At 41.7% G+C, this 21616-nt stretch overlaps 1 protein-coding gene across 1 annotated transcript in view; it reads right to left on the bottom strand.

Moving 5' to 3' along the window:
- Positions 1–20050, bottom strand: part of DZIP1 (DAZ interacting zinc finger protein 1) — a 38353-nt gene extending 18303 nt beyond the window's left edge. The window contains exons 1-12 of the mRNA XM_090143444.1: positions 20009–20050; positions 19349–19730; positions 15992–16065; positions 15418–15909; positions 9696–9780; positions 8189–8316; positions 6514–6675; positions 5656–5790; positions 4427–4489; positions 3065–3205; positions 2203–2251; positions 857–913 (exon numbers count right to left, since the gene is read on the bottom strand). Coding sequence (XP_089999570.1) covers positions 857–913; positions 2203–2251; positions 3065–3205; positions 4427–4489; positions 5656–5790; positions 6514–6675; positions 8189–8316; positions 9696–9780; positions 15418–15909; positions 15992–16065; positions 19349–19730; positions 20009–20050 — 1810 coding nt within the window. The remainder of the gene's footprint in view (positions 1–856; positions 914–2202; positions 2252–3064; positions 3206–4426; positions 4490–5655; positions 5791–6513; positions 6676–8188; positions 8317–9695; positions 9781–15417; positions 15910–15991; positions 16066–19348; positions 19731–20008) is intronic.
- Between the last annotated feature and the right edge of the window lie 1566 nt (positions 20051–21616).

Below are 21616 nucleotides of genomic sequence, written 5' to 3'. Positions count from 1 at the left end.
ATTGCTATAAAAACAGTGCCATTAGTTTGCATAATGAGAAAATGAAAGCTGTTTTCACAAAGCATCAAACAATGTAAAGTAAGGTTCCTGTTTTTTCCCCCACGACTGCAGCTTTCAGTACCTAAAGGGAGCCTACAAACAGGAGGGGAATCTGAATACTCTTTGAAAGGGTAGGTAATGGCAGGACAAGGGGAAATGGTTTTAAGTTGAAGGAGGGAAGATTTGGGTTGGGTGGGGCCCTAGGCAGCCTGGTCTAGTATTAAATGTGGAGGTTGGTGGCCCTGCATGTGGCAGGGGGGTTGGAGATTCATGATTCTTGAGGTCCTTTCCAACCCTGGCCAATCTGTGATTCTGCAACATCATTTTATATATATCATCATATGTGATCTATATGAGATCCTGGAGGAGCCATTTAGATGTGACGACTGCCTATTTTGATTATTAGTGCTGTTCTTTTTCATCCTTGACACAAGTTATATGAAAAACACAGTATTTCAAAGCCTATAAAACAAACATCTCCACTTATTTTCCTCGGTAGAAATTCCAGTGCGTGCATATACCAGAAAACCAATTTCTAAGAGAAAAAAATATATATCTTTCCTCTTCATTATTATTTTCATTGACCTTTATGTACTTCAACACTGTAAGAGTCTGCTAGGAAATACTCTCAATTCTATTGTTTTTCATTTTTTCCTTTTCAGTATGTCCAAGTAATTCACAGGAATCCTCAGTGCAGTCATGCAGCAAAGTGACTCAAATTGCATTCATCAAATGTAACTGCTCTCACAGCTATGATCACATTCGAGAAGACTTTAAATTTACAAGCGCTGAATCTGGGCCTATTGCAGAAACTCACCATACATCACAGGTAGACTTGATTTAGATTCTTCAAGATGCTCAACTGCAGTGTTTGCTAAAAGGGGCATAGAAGTGAAAAATAAAGTAAAAGTGTTATAACAAACAATAGGAGACAAAGATTCAGAAATGTAGCAATATTTAATCATTATTATGAGTTACATAATTTTTTGCTTTAATGGGAAAAGCAAGTAGCCTACAAAGTAAAAAATGGTCCTTTACAACAAATCTACAATCTCTGTGTATGCTCAATATTTATAATACTCCCAGAAGCCAGAAACGAAGCCAGTAACAAAACCATCACTGAACTGGAACACGAAACTTCCCTGGTCAGATCACTTCTTTGGTCACGTATGCAGGGTGTCTGTGTCACAGGGAAGAAGCCTTGCCCCAAAGCAAAGTCTATTCTGATCAAGGCTTGTATCTTTACTTCTTCCACACTTCCTACTGATCAATGCCAACCCTTTCTATACCATGTGTAGTGCATAACTGTTAAGTGAACTTACACATCAATTCTACAGTCCTAGACTCCCTGTTTTTGAGCCTAGTGTTTCACAGTATTATACTTGTCAACACTGCAGCATTGCAGAGTATGACTAGCTCCAGCTGAGAAGCTCTACAGCCATACTGTGGCTGTTTACTCCTCAAACCAACCCACCCCTTGCTGTTAAGGCTCAGTTCAAACCAATGTCCAGCTAATAAAGCAAGGTAGTTTTCAAACGAGCTAAGAATTAATCCAGCTGTCATCTATTGCAGTAAATCTATTCCAAGACACTACAACTGCAGCATCAACTATAGGGACATTCATGGTGCAGGACTGCATCACAAAATGCTACTAACAGGTTTAGCTACATGTAATAAATTTCAGAAGTAAAGGCATTGCATAGACAAAAAAATATCATTAGAGCTCTTATAATTCTTTAAACATAAGCATCTTAACTGATTCATTAATTCATTTTGTCTGCCCTTTAAGTATTTCTCCTTTTGTGGGCTCTGCAGGCTAAGGACAATCAGGCATGAAGAACAATTAAAATGACACTTCATAAAGAAAAAAAGCAAAAGTTGTTTGCACAATACAAAATACTGGTACTGTACTGCTTTCACACCACTTCTCAAACTATAAGCTTTGCATTTTGCATGCTCTGAGAGCTGCAGAACATGAACTTTGAAATCAAGAGGCACAAAAACGCTATTTAGGTAGTTACCCCATGAAAATGAAAATGCTGATTTGATTTTAACATTTAATTATAAAAGTTGATGTCTATTTTTTGTGACTTATAAGATTCGTATCAGATAACTTGCTCAAATCAGAAACAAAATTTGCTTTTGTTTACATTTTGTACTTACTATCATAGGGTTTGATGCTTGCAACTGATTTTGTGGACAACTCTTTTATCTAAAATAGAAAAGACAGATACATGAACAGTTAAAAATGTAATTGCTCGATATCTAGAAACGTATATTTAGTATGAAATACCTAGTTTCAGTACTATTCCAGGACTTATTGCTTATGGGAGAAAAATGCTGCTTTTATGGAACTCTGTTCTACTGTTCAATGTGTACTACGCTCGCATTTAGCCAATGTTTAAGACTTATTTCTGTTTGTTATCATAACAGACTCATATTGTGCTCTTCCTTTGTGCACTACGTATAATACAAGCTATAAAGTGAAATGAAAGCATGTTTATGAGTTACCTCAGTACTTAGCGTTTCAACACTTTATGCTTCAGCAGTTCACAGTCAGGTTTGGAAGTCCATCTCCACTCCAGGGAAACACTAAAGTATACACTGACTTTAAATCTATCAACAGTTCTCCCGTCTGCTCTACAGTTTTGTCAATTTGTTTAAGAGTTGCATATTTTCATATTTCAAACACTAGAACTCGTTACAATCATCTTGTGGCAGACAAAATCCTGTTCACTATCAGAAATTTTTCATCTGCAGAGGGCTTTGGTAATCACAATCTAATTCTTTGTGTAGAACTTATCAAAACATTTGGTTTGTTAAACCTTACATTCCAAATACTGTTTTAATTCCTGCATCCCTTCTTCAGGTTTTAATTTATCAGTGTTATTTTCAAAGTGTAACCAAAATACTCCCAGTAATACTCTTACCAACCGGTAATATTAACAGTGAAACTGGAAATTATACAGGAAAATGTTTCTCTGTTTCCTTTGTTCTCTGAAACAGACTGCTTCACAAAACAGACCTGCTTCTTTTGTGTAATAATCAGATTGTTCTGTTCCTGAAGCCTCTCTCCCAATTCTTCTATCCTTCTCTTGTAAAAGGTGTTATTTTTATTCAGGTCTTCTCTCACTGATGATTTAAGCTTCTCAATCTGTGATAGGAGCTAGAAAGCAAAAGAAAAACAACTTGATAATAATATTATATAAAATACTTCAATGCTATAAGATTTAAACAAACAAATATTGTAATTAGGTATTTTTAACACTTTTTCAGCAAGAACGTAACATCCCTTGATTTCATGGGGACTTTGTCTAAACCATATTTTATCTGCACAACAAAGTCCACCTGAATCTCAATACAATGAAGGGGGCATGCAAAAGCATTGTTGAGATTGCCTAAAAATTAAGATTATGGGAAAAAGCCTATCACTATATAAAAATGTTTGGGTTATAAATTGTGTAAAATAATATTTTAAGGAGAAAAACTGTGAATTGGCATGAGAAACCTAATATTTTTTGGCCGTGAATGTAGAAGAAAGAAAACAATATTTTAGGTGCACCATCTAAAAAGTAATACTTACATTACTCCTCCCTCATTCTATTCTTGCATGTATGTGGGTGTATCATAAACTACATCCTTTTTGGGGAATGTTCCATGGCTCCTCCCCACTGCTTTCTTGCCAAAGGAGGAGAAGTAATGGCCAGACCACTATGATCTGCTCAGTTCTTACATGGTCACGCAGATGAAAGGAAAATGAAAAGAAAGGAGGCAAGAGAAACAAAGCAGGAAAGAGATTAAAAAGAAATGCAGACATAAAAAAAAAGCCCTGAGGAATAAAGATTTGCATAGTAAAATAGACATGCCAATGCAAAACAGAATGCCATGGTATTTTTTCCTTGAAAAGCTGAACAGATTCTGAGTTTGAGAGCTACAACAGAAAAAGCAGCAGGGAAATGAAAGAGAAGAGAAAAAAAGACTGTGACATGCTGTAGCTCTATGGCAGCTGAAGGTGCAGGGCAGATGAAAGCTACATATCAGCAAGTTATATCTCAACTATCTAGCATATCCACACAACACAGAAAACACTGTATAATACAGAGTTCACAGAATTAGTTGCAAGTCCTTCAAAAGACAGGTACAGTTGCAGTCATCTGTTGGATTCTTAAATGACAACTTCCTCTTCAACTCTGGCCTTAACAGAAACTTCAACATCCTAGTACAACTGAAATACAAAGATCTTAAATGCATCTAAGTAGACACACTTTTAGATACTCTTGAGATCTTGGCTTTCTATCCCCAAAGAATGTATTACTGTATATGAAGATCTACTCCAAGAGTAAGAATTCCATTTCCTTCTAGCATACGTGGTTGCTGTGCCACTTACCAGGGACTTTTCTGTTTCATGATCTTGACGAAGGGCTTGTATTCTAGATGTCCATTTACTTTCCTGAACAAAAAGAATCAGTATTAATTCCTGTTAACAACAAATTAAAATCTACTGCAACACGTGCAGATTTGTACTAAAAAGATTACTGATTATATGAAATTTGAGTAGCCCCACATTTAAGACACAGAGCATTCATCAGCACGTTTTATACATCTGAGCGTGGTTTTACTTACTAGTTGCTCTGAAAACTACATTTTTGCTTCTGGCTTTGTATACGTGGTGACTGTGATTAAGAAATAACAAGCATTTTGATACAGTTTTTTACTGATAGCAAGAGTAATGACTTTTTCCCAAATAATGTCATTTCAAACATTAACAATGCATGTATTTTCCATAATAACGATAAAAAAAGCCTTAATACATGAGTTTTAGAGTAAACTAAATTTTCATTAACAAAATAAACACTGAAGTAGCACTAAAGTTTTCCACATCTTTGAGCAGAAGTGACCAGCACTATCCCTTGAAGTTCCCAGATCAATGAAATATGTAACATATGTTACAAAGTGTCAAGAAATAAGAGTAAAAAGGTTTTTGGGTATTCCCAAAGGCCTCACAACTCAAGTTTTGGATATCTGGACCTGGATGTGCAAGTGAGCCTCAGTGTCATTATCTCACCCTCAACCCTTCTCAGCACTTTCTTATGGTCTGACTTAGGCTTGTCCAACAAGTTTTCACCAGCCCAGCATCAGTCCTGGTCAGATGATACAGTCCCAATCCAGAAGCTTCAAAAGACAGGTTCAAGTGTATTGTATGGTTGAAAAACCACAGGTTGGCAAACACTGTCCAAAAGCATCTTCATATTATTTTTCACCTCACACAATGGATAACTCCATTTTTAATTTACTTCTTGCCAACAGCCTCACAGATCAGCAGACATAAATGGTTTATTAGAGCCTTCTGGAAGCGAACTGCAACCAAACCAAGCTTAGTAAAGCTAGATATTCTTTATTATTAAATGTATAAATAAATAAAAGAATAAAAATAAAGTATAAGGGAAATAATTCCTCAATTTCTATGACAGAGATTGTAGTGGATTCTATGAACAGCTATTTTAGACGTTGATAGGGATGAACATTTTACTTCTGAATTTAAAATTCTACTCAGAGATGCACAAAAAAAGAACAAGAACAGTCTGTCAAAAGCAGTACATTAAGATACGGTGTTACCTGTTTTTCAAGAAGTTTAACCACTTTGTGATAATCTTGAGTACTCTGAGGCTTCTCTTCCATGAATTCATGGCTGTCCTTCAGTGTCCCTAAATTGGATTTCTGCATGCTGGATGTTTGTAATGCTAACAGTTGCTGAAAGGAGTGGGGAGGAAAATTAAGGCCCAAATATGTATAAAGATTTTATTTTACAGAACTGTAATTTAAGGCAAAAAGTACTTTAAACATAGCTACACAAAGATCAGAGCAGATTCTTTAGATTTCTCATGAGTTCATCATCCAAAAAATTTCGTGTAATTCTTAACACATACATCTTACATTGACATACACTGCAAATATACACAGAAACTAGCATCCACAAAATATCAGTGCTTTGATAATGTCACGTGTATTTTTTCCTGACCTATCTTTTACAGTCCTCATTTTTTCAGAACTATGGGAAGCATTTCTTCTGACTGTATTGAAGACATATGCAGCTCTAGTGTCAGGACTGTAAGGCAGAGATCAGTCTCCTCTACGTCACTTATGAGAATACTAGTATTATGCATGTCTAATAGACAGCAATGGCAACAGCATCTACTCATCTAGAAACAGTCACTTAAAAGGTTGAGGAGTAGGAAAATACTGACCTGGTTACCGAAGGCATCATTCATCCAAAACACTGTCACTAAAAAGAACTGCAATTATCTAAGTAAAATACCCATTTAGAAGGATATAGTTACAGTTATTATGTCACCATTATCTGTAAGTTTTCTAAGAAGCCTTTAAGATGACTACATTGCTTTGTAAATATCTGAAGCTCACTATGTATTGTAAAGGATTCACGTCTTAAAATATTAGAAAAGCTAAATCACTTACATTTTCTAATGTTGAATTTCTTGAAGATAACTCCTTAAGCTCTTTCATAAACATATCTTTCACTTTTTCTATTTCGTCAGCCAATTTGGCTTTTTCTTCTTCTTTCCATTTATGAAAAGATTGTAGAATTTCTTCTTCTTTTGATTTCTGCTGTTCACATTCCTAAAATTATTTTTAAAACATCACCAAATATTTTCCACTCACATACGACAGTACTCCAAGCAGACAGACTATGTGTGGAAAAAAGGCACTTTCAAGGGGCCATACTGCAATATTAAAAGCATGAAAAAAAAAAAACAAAAAAACACATTTCTGAAGAATTTTGGGGCTAAAACAATAATTTTTTTCTAGGAAATGCAGGAGAGGTTGAACCTTCCCATCAATATCCCATTACATTTGTTGCTGTGCCACAGATGGTATCAAAAGGTTTGACATGGAAGTGTGTGTGAAGTAGAGATGGGTAACTGAATTTCTCCATGCAGAAGTTGTGCTTGCTGACATTCATCAACACTTCCTGAACATTTCTGGAGACCAAACAGTGGACATCAGCACAGTGAGGCTGTGGGTGGTGCATTTCAGTAGGGGTGGCAGCAACACTGCCAGGGGTCATCTCCACTGGTGCAAGGTTTTAGGAGTGCAGCATGTGGGCTCTTGTTCATCGCTGGGGAAAATGCACAGCTAATGGTGGACTGAAAATGAGTGTTTTGTAGCTGAGAATTTTCTCTATCAAACAGGTTTATTGTACTCTACTTTTTCATCACAATACAGAGCAAACTATAATACCACGATAAGTGTTTACCTCAATCATTAGAAGTATCTAATTTTCTTATGCCAAGAATTTCCTCCTCAAAGCCCTTCTCTCATAAAAAAAAAAAAACACCCCTATTTTGATGGCTAACTATCCAACTGAGCTTACTTAAACAAAAATGCAAAATGTGAAATGAACTGAAATTATGACGATGAAAAAAATTAAACAGGTAACAGATTCTTTATTTCTTTTTACAAGGCAGGAAGCACAACTACAAGAGTCAGTAACGCTCAATTATGCCTTCATTATATTTGCAAATAATTACTGCTTTTAAATCTTTCTGTTTTAAGAGTTTTGGTTTTTTTTAATCCACACAGCACAAAGACTACTTTTGCTTTGCCTCTAGTATTTAAATCCTGTTAGGGCATGCGAGTTCTCAGTAACCTGCCTTGTTTCTTCTCAATCTCACTTCCTTAAATTGTTTTACACCTCTGTTATCTCTTTGCAGCAAAGAACAAAATCTCTACTAGCAAAGAAGATATCTTAGTTTACTAGGTCACATGAAATTAGTTGTATCTAAAGAAATTTTTAACCATCACAAAGCATCACGTTAAAATATAGGTTATATTTCATCACAGCAGGACCAATTCCATCTGCTGCTATAACAGCCATGCCTGCCTTATGAACTGTTCTGTGCTAAGAGTTGCCTGAAGTATTAACTGAAAGACACATCTAAAAGAAAAAGTAAAGGGAAAGGAGATGTTCAAAAATCACAGTGGTGAGGTTGCTATGTTCTACTGCCCAAGAAATATTCTGCCAGGCAGGCAAGCTGTGAATACATTTTGCTCCATTCTAGTTACAAAACATGCGAGCACAGACTAAGGCACTACTTCTTTTCAGAAGTTCATGTTATTCAGTACATATTACCTTGGAAAATCTGACCACATTAGCTTGCTGTTCCGCTTCTAACTGGGATTTGGTGAGCTGCAACTGCTCCTTGAGTTTCTCAATCTCATCCTGCAATTTGTCCGTCTTCGCTTTCCTCTTTTGTTCTGCTAGGAAAACAAGACAGAAAACCTGATTTTAAAAATACTGGTTGCAATTTCTGTAAGTGTGTCCCTTACCACAAATGCTTTACTACAGTGTTACAGTGACATCTTCATCAAACTTCATCAAACAAATAACTTCCCTTCTAGCTACCGACATTCTCCAAAGATGCTTTTAAACACGTATGTTCTCCAGACTGCTAAAATTATCTTAAGATAAAGACTGAAAAATACCAATATTAAAGACTGGTGAAGTAGTTTTATAAACTACTTGCAAGAACAGTATTATATAAACTAATTTTAGGGTACCATAGGAATATAAGCAACACATACTCTCTGTGTCTCTGTGTCCAAGGAACACAGACTCTAAGAAGAACCTGTGAAGGACTAAGTGAACCTCAATTAATCATTTCTGTTAAGTTCAATTTGTCTAAGTAACTTTTATAATCAGTCTAGCTAATTATTTATCTGGAATGAGTGAGGGGGGAATGCCATTGTGAAGGAGTTTAAAAATGTTTCAAGTTTAAAATATGTCAAAATCATAATCTCCTTTATCAGTTTGCCAAGGATTTACTATGCTGCTCATCATCTGGGAATCCAAGCACAATGTAGAGTATAACTACATTACAAAGTATAACTACATTATAGAGAATAACTACATGAAATATTACCCTCATACAACAATTTCAGGCTAATTCTTTATATGATAATTAGTTCAACTAGCTCTGCAGCTCCTTTCACAACCTTCTTTTATGAACCGTAAAGTCCACAGGAGATTTTTTCTTCTTCCACTCTACTAGTGGAAAACCACTCACTGTTCCTGTTTTTTTTATTTGCTTGATAAGATGCAGTTCACACCTTGCAAGATGATTCCCTCTCTCTTTCCTCACAAATGCTATTCTTTTTCCTCCTTTCCAATCACTGCCCTTTCCTGATACATGCTAGTCCTTAGTAGAAATCACAAGCATGTAGTGTAATAGGAAGGGGAAAATTTATGAATGAACGAAGCAAACTTTAAGAGAAGTACTTTTGAAACTAAATGCTTTTCAATTAAGAGAGAAAAGAATAAAAGTGGTGTAGCAACCAAAATTACCACAGATACATAAAGCTGGATTATTCTCGACACTTTCTTGTTCTTACCATATTTTAAAGTCAGAGAGTCTGATCCTACTGAAACTGATTTCAGGTAAGCTGGATTATTTCTGTACTAATCATTCACATATACTCACAAAATGAGTTTTCGTTACTGCACTGTGTTCACGTTTACCTACTCCTTTATAACACGTATGCCTAAAGAAAAACAATTGTGCTCTGAGGTCTGCTATTGACTGAAGTATTCAGTAGGAATACTAGTTTGAAAAGGCACTGTAAAGAACTGAAGTACATACCAATCTGAGATTCTTCTGGATGACGCCTTTGCATATGACCTTGTAAAAAGGAATAGTTCATAAAAGCCTTTTCACAGAACTGACACTACAAAAAACAGATAACAATTATTATTATTTGGTACAAAAAGCAATGTTTATATTATTTTGTCCAGACATCAAAAGTGTACTGAAGATCTATGCAGGAAGACTGTTCTAAGTCTTGACTTCTCATCTCATTATTATTTTGCCAGACAAACAAAAAAGGAATTGAGTTAAAAAAGAAAGAAAAAAAAAAAGAAGTAATGAAAGTAATAACGTGGAAGACACAAACAAAGAAGAAAGTCAACACTGATAAAAGTTATTATATCTTGATAGGTTTTGGCTCTTAATAAGAGCCAAGGAACTCGCAGTACAGTGCTTCATCATCTGCTTAGCCAACTTTACCAACTTGCTTTATTGCAAGCTTCATAAAAAAAACAAACAAAACAAATTAAAAAAAAAAGCAATAGAAAAAGCTATATGTTTGTTTTATAACTTGTCATGCATTCCATTAGAATGCATGACAATTTCTACTTTACAGTCACGTCTTAAGTCCAACTTAGATTTTAACTGTTTGGAAAAAAGTTTATCACCTTCAAAGTATATCACTGTAATGTTCAGAATATTAAGAACAGATAGATAACACAAGAACAGGAGTTGTATTTACATGTTCTGGAACGTACTGATAAAACTGTGAATCAAAGCCCCTAACTGATTTAGACATAAGGAATGAGAAACTTTTCCTCAGAATTCTTTTTCAAATGAGTATATTGTAGCAACTCCCAAATACTCAGCTGACTCCTTTTCTTTCTTTACTGTGATGTAAACATATAAATACTGACCCAATAGATTCCAGATCTTGTTATCAAAATCAAACTTCCAGCTTTTGTATTTATATAAACTGGGGGAAGATCTCCCTGAGAGCAGCCCTGCAGAGAAGGACTCAGGGGTCCCAGGAAAAGAGAAGCTGGACACGAGCCAGCAGTGTACGCTTGCAGCCTGGAAGGCCAACTGTGTTCTGGGCTGCATTAAAAAAGGGGTGGCCAGTAAGGAGAGGGAGGTGATTGTCCCTCTCTACTCAGCTCTTGTGAGGCCCCATCTGCAGTACTGCGTCCAGGCCTGGGGCCCTCAGTACAGGAAGGACATGGAGCTCTTGGAGTGGGTCCAGAGGAGGGCCACTAAGATGATCAGAGGGCTGGAGCACCTCTCCTATGAGGAAAGGTTGTGGGAACTGGGCTTGTTTTGCTTGGAGAAGAGAAGGCTCTGGGAAGACCTCATTGTGGCCTTCCAGTACTTGAAGGGAGCATATGAACAGGAAGTGGAACAGCTGTTTACGAGGGTGGATAGTGATAGGACAAGGGGGAATGGTTTTAAACTAAGACAGGGGAGGTTTAGGTTAGATATTAGGAAGTTTTTCACACAGAGGGTGGTGACACACTGAAACAGATTGCCCAAGGAGGCTGTGGATGCCCTGTTCCTGGAGGCATTCAAGGCCAGGCTGGATGTGGCTCCGGGCAGCCTGGTCTGGTGGTTGGCGACCCTGCACATAGCAGGGGGATTGAAACTAGATGATCAATGTGATCCTTTTCAACCCAGGCCATTCTATGATTTCATCTATTATTGAAAATACTATCACTGATATCAGTATCACTGATACTGAATGTATCTTCCAGTAAACAATGAAACTATGAACCATTAAAACAAATTGTGACGGACAAATGCAGACATAAGACCCTAACAAATACACACTAACACAAAAACCAAATCAAAGACGAGCAGTATGACAGCACAGCACTGCTACCAAACCAAGAGGGAGCTTACAGTGTAACAGATTGCACAACACTTAGGGAATTAAATTGGCTGTGAAATCATGTTATTCATTCAAGCACAAACTTCACATCAGGTCGGTGCTGCTAGTGAAAGCAAGCTCTTACTGCAGGAAATAGGATTAACACAGGGAATATCTAGGGTCTGAATTATGTAGCACTACCCTTGCAGCTACTAGTCACTGTGTTACACACAATATGCTCTGTGTGTCAAGCAACATGGCACATCAACAGATAAACAGTTGTATTCAAAGCTTCAAAAAGTGAAAAATGTATTATAATAAAAAAATAATTTTAGATAAAGACAAAAGGCGTTGACAAGAATCATAAATTTAAGACATTTAGGTAACTATCATTTTATTGTAGCATTTCACAGTTGAATTTATATTAGCGGTGGATTAAAGCCATTTAATTTGAGTTCCATATCACAGTTATAAGAGAAAGAAAGTGTGCCTGCACTTGAAAAACTAAAAACATGAACAGATATTAACAGACATGTTTACAAAACAACCAAGACTGAGTGAACAAGAAGAAACCTGAACTACCCCCCCAGGAACAACAGCAAACCTCCTATTATCTGGCACTGTAGTTATGCCAAGATCATAGATAAATCACAAATTTAACAGTTACTGAACACTCTACTGCCTTGCATTTACAAACCCTGAAAAGAGTTCATTTTAACTCTGGCATTTGGACTCACAGTCGTGAAACCACTGCTGGAACTGCAGAATTAATTCAACGTAACACAGCTAACTGAGTGTTCTCTTCTCACATGAACCTAAGTAACTTACATTGATGAGAATTTACTAATAGAGAGGAAAGAGGAATATGAAACTGAAAATGAGAAATAACTCATTTCAACTCATAACAATTTCTGTGTTACTTCCACCAAAGAGAAGTGATGAGCTAAGCTTGCTACCACGTTCTTGAGCTTTCACTGAGAGAACTATATCCCACGAACAATTCAGGAAGACTTGGTAACACTTAGCTGGCAAACAAAGCATCAGAGCTACACAAGTTTGCATGTACAATGATGCGCACAATGAGCTTTCTTTTGCAACTGCCCTGTATGTTGTAATAAAGCTTTTTAAAATGGTATCAGTAGCTTGTCCTTAAGACAGTCCATCCAGAAAGGTGGTGGATGCCCCATCCCTAAAGACATCCAAGATCAGGATCGACAGGGCTGCGAGTACCCTGATCTAGCTGTGTATGTCCCTGTTCATTGCAGAGGAGTTGGACTAGATGACCATTACAGGTCTCTTCCAACTCAAACTATTCTATTACTCTAACACTCAAATGCATGCATTGAGACAACATTCCCATCCAGTCTACAGTACGTATGTTTACTCCCATGGCATGAAGTATGCATTTCCTTACAGAAACACTTGAGTCAACTCAGCAGCTAAAAATGGAAAATTGCTGCTTCTCACAGTTAAGGCTGCTATAACACATTTTGAAAACAACTGTGCAAACATCCCTAAGAAACTCCAACAAAATAAATCCTGTGACTTATGTTCCCTGCCTTTTTGCAGGGAAGGAAGGATCTGTTTTCTTAAGGGACAGAAAAGTGGATGTGGGAGGTGCCTTTGTTCAGTTGCAAGAGCTCTGCTAGCCTGAGGACACTGATACTATACAGTGAGTGCAAGTCTGGGCATACCATAAGAAAACTTGTATTGGCTCAGTGCTTTAACTATGGCACGGTTAAGGAGAATTTCAACAACCAGGAATGTTAGTATTCCAAGATTTAAACAAAAGGAAAAGAAACAAAACAAAACACAACTCATAAACACAAAGATCTACCCTGAAATCTTCCATCAAGTCTTCATCCAGTACACTCTGCAGACTTCAGATTATATTTGAAGCTAGAATCTGCAGTCCTGAAGCCTACTGAAGCTGACAAATTTTCAAACCACTCTATTATAACCAGAACAACAATTCCCTAATCAAATAAATAAGTAAAGATGGCAACATGCTAAGGCTCTCGGGAAATATGCTAAAGGAGCAGACTGCTGTGCTAGGGATGAGCTATGGCACTGGTGTTCCTAACATGAATTGCTCCTGAGTTACATAAGAGGCAAAAATTTTGTGCCTGGAGAACACTACTGCAGAAAAGCGGCAACTGGCCTACAGACAGGCTACACCCTAGCATCAATGCTGCTTTATGTGCCCTGGGAGTTTCTTGACCATAAGGTACACAGGCAACAGAAAGAAGCAGCACCTGTATCGCAGGCTTTTGGGTGTGTGTGTATATATATCCAACACTTCAGATGCGTCAAGAGCAAATCCAAGGCTATAGAGTGCTGGACAGTATGCAGGATTTGATACAGATGATGAAGCACTCTCAGATGTCTGTGACAGCAGCCTAGCGCCTGCACTTCAGTCTCTCACCCAGCAGGCAGCCACAACCCATGAGAACCGGGCCACTCAGTGGGGCTCAGAGCCACAAGACACTGGTGGCCAGGCAGCCAGTCACAGAATGGCCTGGGTTGAAAAGCACCACAATGATCGTCTAGCTTCAACTCACTGCTATGTGCATGGTCACCAACTACTAGACAAGGCTGCCTGGAGCCACATCCAGCCTGACCTTGAATATAAATATGGACCCATGCTATTCCTAAGGAGGTGAGGCAAACGTTATATTCAATTTTTCAAAAACAGGGGAGCAGTTACGCACCACCATCTCCTGGGCAGCCACAGCTTGCCACTGCCTATACCTCTCCCAGCTGAGAGGCCAATTCTCAGCTCTCTTTACTCACACTTACGGGGCAGAGTGTTGGTGCTAAGGGATACCTTTCAACACTGAGGGGATCCTGTCTGTGACACCAATTAATGTATCACATCCTACCTGCGGGGAGGGGAGACCGACTAAGATTTGCAAATCTCTTCAGGATGGATTAAGGTGAAATAGCACTCAAGGTTCATGCATAAACATCAAATAGAATGGAAGGTTTCTACAGAACAGTTATCCTGTAGACACTAGTCTTTTCACAGCTACATCTGCCTAAGCTCTGTGGTTGTATGGGAAATCAAAGTAAGCCTTGTCTCGATTAACAACTTCAAGAGAAGAAAAGAGAGAAAGAGAGAGAGAGAGAGAGATCACCAGTCTTGGATCCAGAATCAGATCAGTCAAAGGGGTTGTTTGGGGAAGAAAGAGTCCATCCCCTCAGCCCCTGCTTACACACTCCAGTTCCTGGACTTCTGAAACACTGCTCGAGTTCCGGGATTGGTTAAGACACCAGGCAAATCAAAGTGACACCAGGCCCCTCCCTATGACTTGACCATTGCTGGACCCTTCTCTTGCTTCAGTTCCAGAAGTGGTTGAGATACCACTCACATTAAGTGATACTAGGTTCATCCCTGTGGCTCAACTGTCTCTTGGGGCGCTGTCTAAAGCTCCCAGTACAGTCACTTAGGACTCATCCCTTACATGCCTGAATGACTTAACTTCCACACATTCTCCTCACTACCAAAACACAGTAGAATTTCTGTCAGAAGTTGAACACCAAGCATACAATTGAACAAGTCTAAGCAGAATTCAATTTTAGGTTAGGATACCTGAAAGATGTTTATAGGAGAGCTAGCTTTCCAAGTCCCTAGACAAAAATGGTTTAGCCAGTTTAATCAAGGTCATAATGATATCACTTGCCAGGATTCATGGTAATCAGGCCATTAGCTAACTAACTGAATGTTCACACTTTAAACATTTTTCCTTGTAGCAAGATTAATTATTCTCAGTTATCACGTACAGGGTCATTGCGCCTTTCCCAGCAAACTTAAAGCTTCCCATTCTCTTTTTCTCCAAAAATATCTTTAGTTCTTGTTGTCAGAACCCTCGTAACAGCAGCTGTTTATGATGAACAGAGACCCTCTCCCCTCACCTGGTGGTAGCTGGCTCGGGCCTCCAGCATCATCTGCTGGGTGCTGATCATCTTCTTCCTGCGCCGGCACTCCTCCTTCAACCCCTTGACCTCTTGGGCGCGCTGGGCCACCTCCTCGGCCAGGCGGTCGCGCTGGGCTTGGGCCGCACGCAGAGCCTCCTCCAGGCCGCTCAGCTGGGCGCTCAGGTACTCCTGCGAGTGCAGCAGGTACTCGGTGCACAGCTGGGCCAGGCGCAGCAGCTTGAGCAGCAGCGGGTCTGCGGGGCCCTGGCAGTGCGGGCAGCGCTCCCGCTCGGCGCTGCAGAAGGTGACGTGCTCCAGGTGCTCCTGCAGGGCCGCCACGTCGCCCTCCCGCCACACCCGGCCCACGTCCACGGCGCTCAGCCGCCGCCAGTCCGGGCCCTCATGGCGCCCGCGGAACTGGAAGGCGGGAAACGATCCAGAGCCGGCCGCGGCCGCCCCCGCGGGGAAATAGGCGCGCTCCGTGAAGGGCTGCGGGAGAGAGGGGAGAGAGAGGCGGCTCAGAACGAGCCGCACCGAGCCCGGCCAGCCCACCGCCCGCCACGGCGCTCACCATGTCCGGATCGTCTTTCGCGTCCCGCTCGGCGCCGGCGTCCTCCGCGTTGTTATGGCAGCCGCGGCCCGGGCCTGCGCGGAGGAGAGCGGGGAGTGATGCCCGGCCCCGCGGACCGTTCTGCCCCGCCTCACCGCCCCGCCACGGCTCCCACCCGTTGCCCCCTCCCGCCTCTCGCCGTCCCGCGGCGTTCTCCAGCCCCGCCGCAGGACCAGCTGCCCGGTACCTGTGGCGCTGCTCTCTGCGTTAGTCCAACCGCTGCACCCCACTGCCTCAGCTGGCAGCTCCATGCACAGACCCCAGTGCAGCCCCGCACTGTCCCAGTGCCGCTCGCAGCCTCCCCCCTGCCTGCCGCTGTCACCGACTTTCCACGGCCCCACAACATAGAATCATAGAATCAGTGTGGCTCTGGGCAGCCTGGTCTACTGGTTGGCGACCCTGAACATAGCAGGGGGGTTGAAACTAGATGATCATTGTAGTCCTTTTCAACCCAGGCCATTTTTATGATTCTATGATTTACTACTCTTCCCCAAAAATCTGCTCTTCCTGTCACTGTTTCCTAATATTTCATTCCCCAATGCTGCCTCTGCCATATCGTCACATTCCATGTTTTCACCTACCTGTCCTTACAGTCCCTTCCACACACACACTTCACACACGTTTGGGGTCCTTCCCAGACACGTACCTCTCCAGTAACATTCACACAGCATACACTTCTAGGTTCATCTACGTCCTATATCATAAACTCACAGAAATATTGTTCCTAAGAGACCTCTGGTAAAGCTCCAGTCCAACCTTCTTTTCACAGCAGAGCAGCTGTGGCTTCTGTATGGCTCCAAAAGCCAGTCCACAACCTTTCTGGGCAACCTGATACCCGGCTGTGTTGTCCTCCTGGTGAAAACATTTTTCCTTATGACTCACCTACCATCTCCTACCACCAAGGAAAAATTGGTTCTGACATCTTTGTAACTATTCTTCAAGCAACTGTGAGAGACTATTACAGAGCCTCTTTGCTTTCTCTTCACCAGACTAAATAAGCCCAGCTCCTTCCACCTCATTTTGTTGTTCATGTTAGACCCCTAACCATCCTGTTAGCTCTCCTCTGCTCCCTTTTCGCATCCCTCAGGCTTCCCGTAAGATTTTGATCTATTCAACTTCTAGGAATTCCTCGATAGAACTTGCAGTGAGCCTCACCTCTCTCATCTGCGTTTTTTTTACAATGCCCACTCCAATAAAAGCAATGGCGTGACAACCACTAAATCATAACGTATGTCTACTTCCGTGCAAATTAGAACAACGCTGTTTTATGTACTAATGTAAGAAACGCAGGATGGTTGAGGCTGGAAGAGACCTTTGGAGGTTATCTGCTCAACACCTAAAGCCAGTTGCCCAGGATCACATCCAGGTGGCTTTCTGAAGATGTCCGCAGAGGCAGACTCCACAACCTATCTTGGCAACCTGGGCCAGTGCTCCATCACCCTCACACTAGAACTGTTTCCCGGTGTTCAGAAGGAACCCCCTGTGTTCCTGCTTGTTTTCACTGCCTCTTGTCTTGTCACAGGGCACCACTGACAAGAGCCTGGCTCCATGTTTTTTTAGCTTTTAGCTTCCCTTTAAAGTCACAAGCTCTTAGTTTTATGTAGCTTGCTAGTTTAATATGGTTGTCTGCTATGCCCAAAGTCTTTTTTTTACTTTTCCCACGTATGTTAATTGATCTAATGAAAATTGATCTAATGAAACACACTAGGTGTTCCTACAAATACAGCCTCCCCTCATTTTTGCAGACACAGTTTGAAACACATACATCCAACCAATGGTCATGGTAATCCTTGGGACAGAGTTACTCTGTGCTACTCACCACAACTTTTTTATATGTACTCTGGCTGTATTTTGACTCCATGTGAGGAGGCAAGCAGGGCTGCACATGGCCATTCCTTCTAAAAGAAACATGGGCACGTAGCAGACTTGTGCACCAAAAAGATGGACCTCAGGTGGGGAGAAATGCAGGTATGATACCGAACACTTGTGCCTTTGCTGTAGTCAGTGCGAACAACAACACACACGCCACAACCACAGGATGCATCTCTGGTTCACAGTACAGACCCTGGCTTTTCCTTCAGCCCTCAGCTATCAAACTCCAGCCAGTATCAGAGAGACCCAGACTAGTCACAGGGAGGATCACACACTCAGTTCAGCAACAGAAGACTCAAGTGCTACCAGCATCTCCAATTCTTCACACTCCTGCACAAAGGGAAATCTGGAGGAAGCTCCTTCCTTTTCACATTCACTAAGAACCATGAGTATGCCTCTCTTGCTTTGTCGGCACAAAGAAAAGTTACACCCTTCTACCCTCTTCATGCTTGTATAACAGTTGAAAATCAACCTTTCCAAGAATGTACCTAGGCCCAGCAAAAGATCTACAGAGTGAATTGAAATATAGTGGAAGCTAGAACAGTGAAATTAATAACATGAATGAAGGACAGCAAGCCCTCCTGCTTGTTGGCTCAAGCCACCATAGCTGAAGGCAATCTTTTAAAAGATTTGGTACTACTGCCTGTTTTTTGGACTATTTACCTTAAGCCTGCTGGCCACATTTTACTACAATAACTACGGTTCAGGGCTGAAATGACAACATTTCAGCAAAATGTGGTATTAATCTCAAATCGGTGAGAAAGCAGAAGTTCTCACTTCCATTCACAGCCTATACATACACTTTTATTTGCCAGTAGCTAGATTTGAAAAAATGCTCAAATACTAAATAAGTGCCCCAAATACTCATGCCCTGAATACCTTAAAACACCTCGAAAATTTATACCAGGGTATGTTTCTAGTAATAGAAACTACAAAGTTACATATAATGAAATCCATCGCCCCAAGACCTTTGAGCCTAACATGCCCTATATGCTTGACCAAAGATTAATTTCTTTACATGGAAAACAAGAGAATTTCATGAACTACCACGCCTGCAGCGTGTCAAGCAGGAGCTTGAAAAAGCATACATGAAATACGAGTCTTACTTTAACTCCTATATGCACAGGTTTAATTAAAATACAGTTGTTTTAAACCAGCAAGCTTAAGCCAAACCTGTGGATTATCTTCCTCTGACATATTTAGTTAGGAACATCCATGCAGAGCTTCATGCTGCCCTGACTAAACACGCTATAAGTGAACATAGGTGGAAGCGGTGCACCGTGACAAGCACTGCCTGTGCGTCTGTCCTGGCTGCATCCTTGTGCTGCCCAGGTGGCCCTGGAAAGACACAAGGGGATCAGAGCCCGCATTTCTAACACAGCCCCTGGACACGGAGCCTCAAGTGCCCAAAACGAGCAGTCCTAAGGAGGCCGCGTTAAGACGCACCCCATGCTGAGGCTTGCTCCACGACAGGGGCAAAGCCATCCGCGGGGAGCCGGGGCCCCGGGGTAGGATGCCGTGCAGGGCTCCTGCCCCCCGGGCCGCCCGCTACTCCAGCGCCCTGATTGCGGCCGCAGGCCGGGCCCACGGCAGGCGGCAGAGCAGGCCGGGCCCTGCGGGAGGCCCTGAGCCGAGCTCCATCACCCGGCCAAAGCCGCCGGCTCCGGCGCGCTGCCTTCCCGCTCCCGCCCCCTTCCCCTCGGCAGGGCTGAGCCGCGGCGCAACAGGCGCTCACCTCGGGCGGCGGGCGGGGGCACACCGAGAGCCGGCCGCCGAGCGTGGAAGGGAGCGGGGCTGCGGTGCTGCCCGCCCCCGGCCCGGGCGGTCCCTGACGCGAGAGGCAAACTCCCCTCCTCCGGGGCCTCCTCCTCCCCCCCTGCTCTCACTCGTGTGGATCCACCGCGGCACGCTGTGCCGCAGAGCCCTTCAGCCCGCTGCTGTCCGCATTCAGCTGACAAGCAGACTGAGTCAGTGCAGCAGGGCAGGTCATGCAGAGTCACAGAATGACTTAGGTTGGAAGGGACCTCAAAGATCACTGAATTCCAGCCCTCTGCCGTCGGCAGTATTGCCACCCACCAGCTCAGGCTGCCCAGGGCCCCATCTAACCTGGCACCGACATCCATAGTTGGTCTGGGCAGCCTGTGCCATTGCCTCACCATACCCTGAGTGAGAGTTTTCCCCTCTCTCCTTTTTTAGTTTAAAGCCATTCTCCCTTGTCCTGTCGCTATCAGACCATGTAAAATGTCGGTCCCCCTTCTGCCTATAAGGTCCTTTCAAGGACTGGAATGCTGCAATGGGGTCACTTCAAAGCCTTTTCAAAGTTGAACAAGCCCAGCTCCTACCACTTTTCTTCACAAGACAGGTGCTCCAGCACTGACCACCTTCGTGGCCCTCCTCTGGACCCACTCCAACAGCTCCACATCCTTCTTCCTGTACTGGGGGCCTTCTCAATTTTCTTCCTCTTCCCCATAGGGGTTTTAATCACACTTTCCAAAAAAAATGCCATGCAGCTTACATGAAAGGGAGGAACATTTCAAATAGTGTATATTTAATAGAAAATAATTCTGCAGATGCAATGGAGGAAATGGCCGCTGCATGTTCACAACACCTAACTTCCATCAAGGAGTCCCGTTGGTTCAGGGAGGCACCACTGTTCTCCATAGTACATTGGCACCAAGCTCTGGAAAGAGTTTTTCCCTCAAGACTTGCCAATAGACTTGTCAAGACACCAACTTTCCTTCCCCAAAAATGTAATTCTCTTGAGAACGTACTGATGTGGGCACACATGCTGCGGACACCAGATTGGAAAAAAGATATGAATCCTTTAGTTTTGAATGTCCTAAGAGTGCCTGAGTATGCTGCAGTCACTAATGATATTCTGTCCACAAGATCAGGCTAGAATTAGTCTGACATAAAACCTGAACAAGGGTGAAATCTAGAAATCTAGTCCTCACTACTGACTGTTGCTTCTGCAGATCTGCTGCTCCTATTAGGCTGCACTAACTGCTAAAGCAGGCACTGCTAAAGGAAGATGGCAATATTGAAGTTTTAGTGTGCTAAGCCTCAATTAACAGCAATACTGAAGAGAGGACTTTTTGAAAACAAAAAGCATCAAATTTCCTCTGAAAGTGTCTTCCTTCCTCTGTAGCTATGCAGTTTCACAGACACAGCTTGTATGGGCAATGCTTAGAGGCAAATAAAATAGACCATACACTTTAATGAGTACATTATGGGAATGGCTGGAGCAATCAGAAAGCAAGAAGTGCATGCTCAGTCCCTTCTGTGCCCAAGAAGTTTAATACCCCATGCCCCCCTGGAAGTGCTCTAGCTGTTATCAACACCATAGGCTGTTCAGCATGCATTCTAAGGATCTATTGCTAAAGCTGTTTTACATTACATAAATGTCTGGCTGAGAAAGTGTTCAAGATTCTTGTGATTATGGGAGGTGTGCGTGAAGCGTGCAGATACACTTGGATCTCGGTTGCTTATTACAGTATCTGTTTGATATAAAATGCTCAATCAGGCCTTGCAATAGAGCTAGAACCAAGTTTTGTGTTTTGTAAAGTTAGGGACATCACCATGTCTGCTAGAGAGTCTCTTTCTTTCCCTCTTCCTTCCTTCCTTCTAGAGCTTGATTAATCTTCAATTATTTGCTACAAGTGGTACAGCCTAACTTGGCAAGGGTGGTTTACTCTATCCAATTGCTAATGCCTG

This window comes from Phasianus colchicus, chromosome 1, assembly GCF_987193195.1.
Source record: "Phasianus colchicus chromosome 1, bPhaCol1.hap1.1, whole genome shotgun sequence".
NCBI lineage: Eukaryota > Metazoa > Chordata > Aves > Galliformes > Phasianidae > Phasianus > Phasianus colchicus.
Note: the sequence above shows the minus strand (reverse complement) of the source record. Positions and strands in the feature narration are given on the sequence as shown.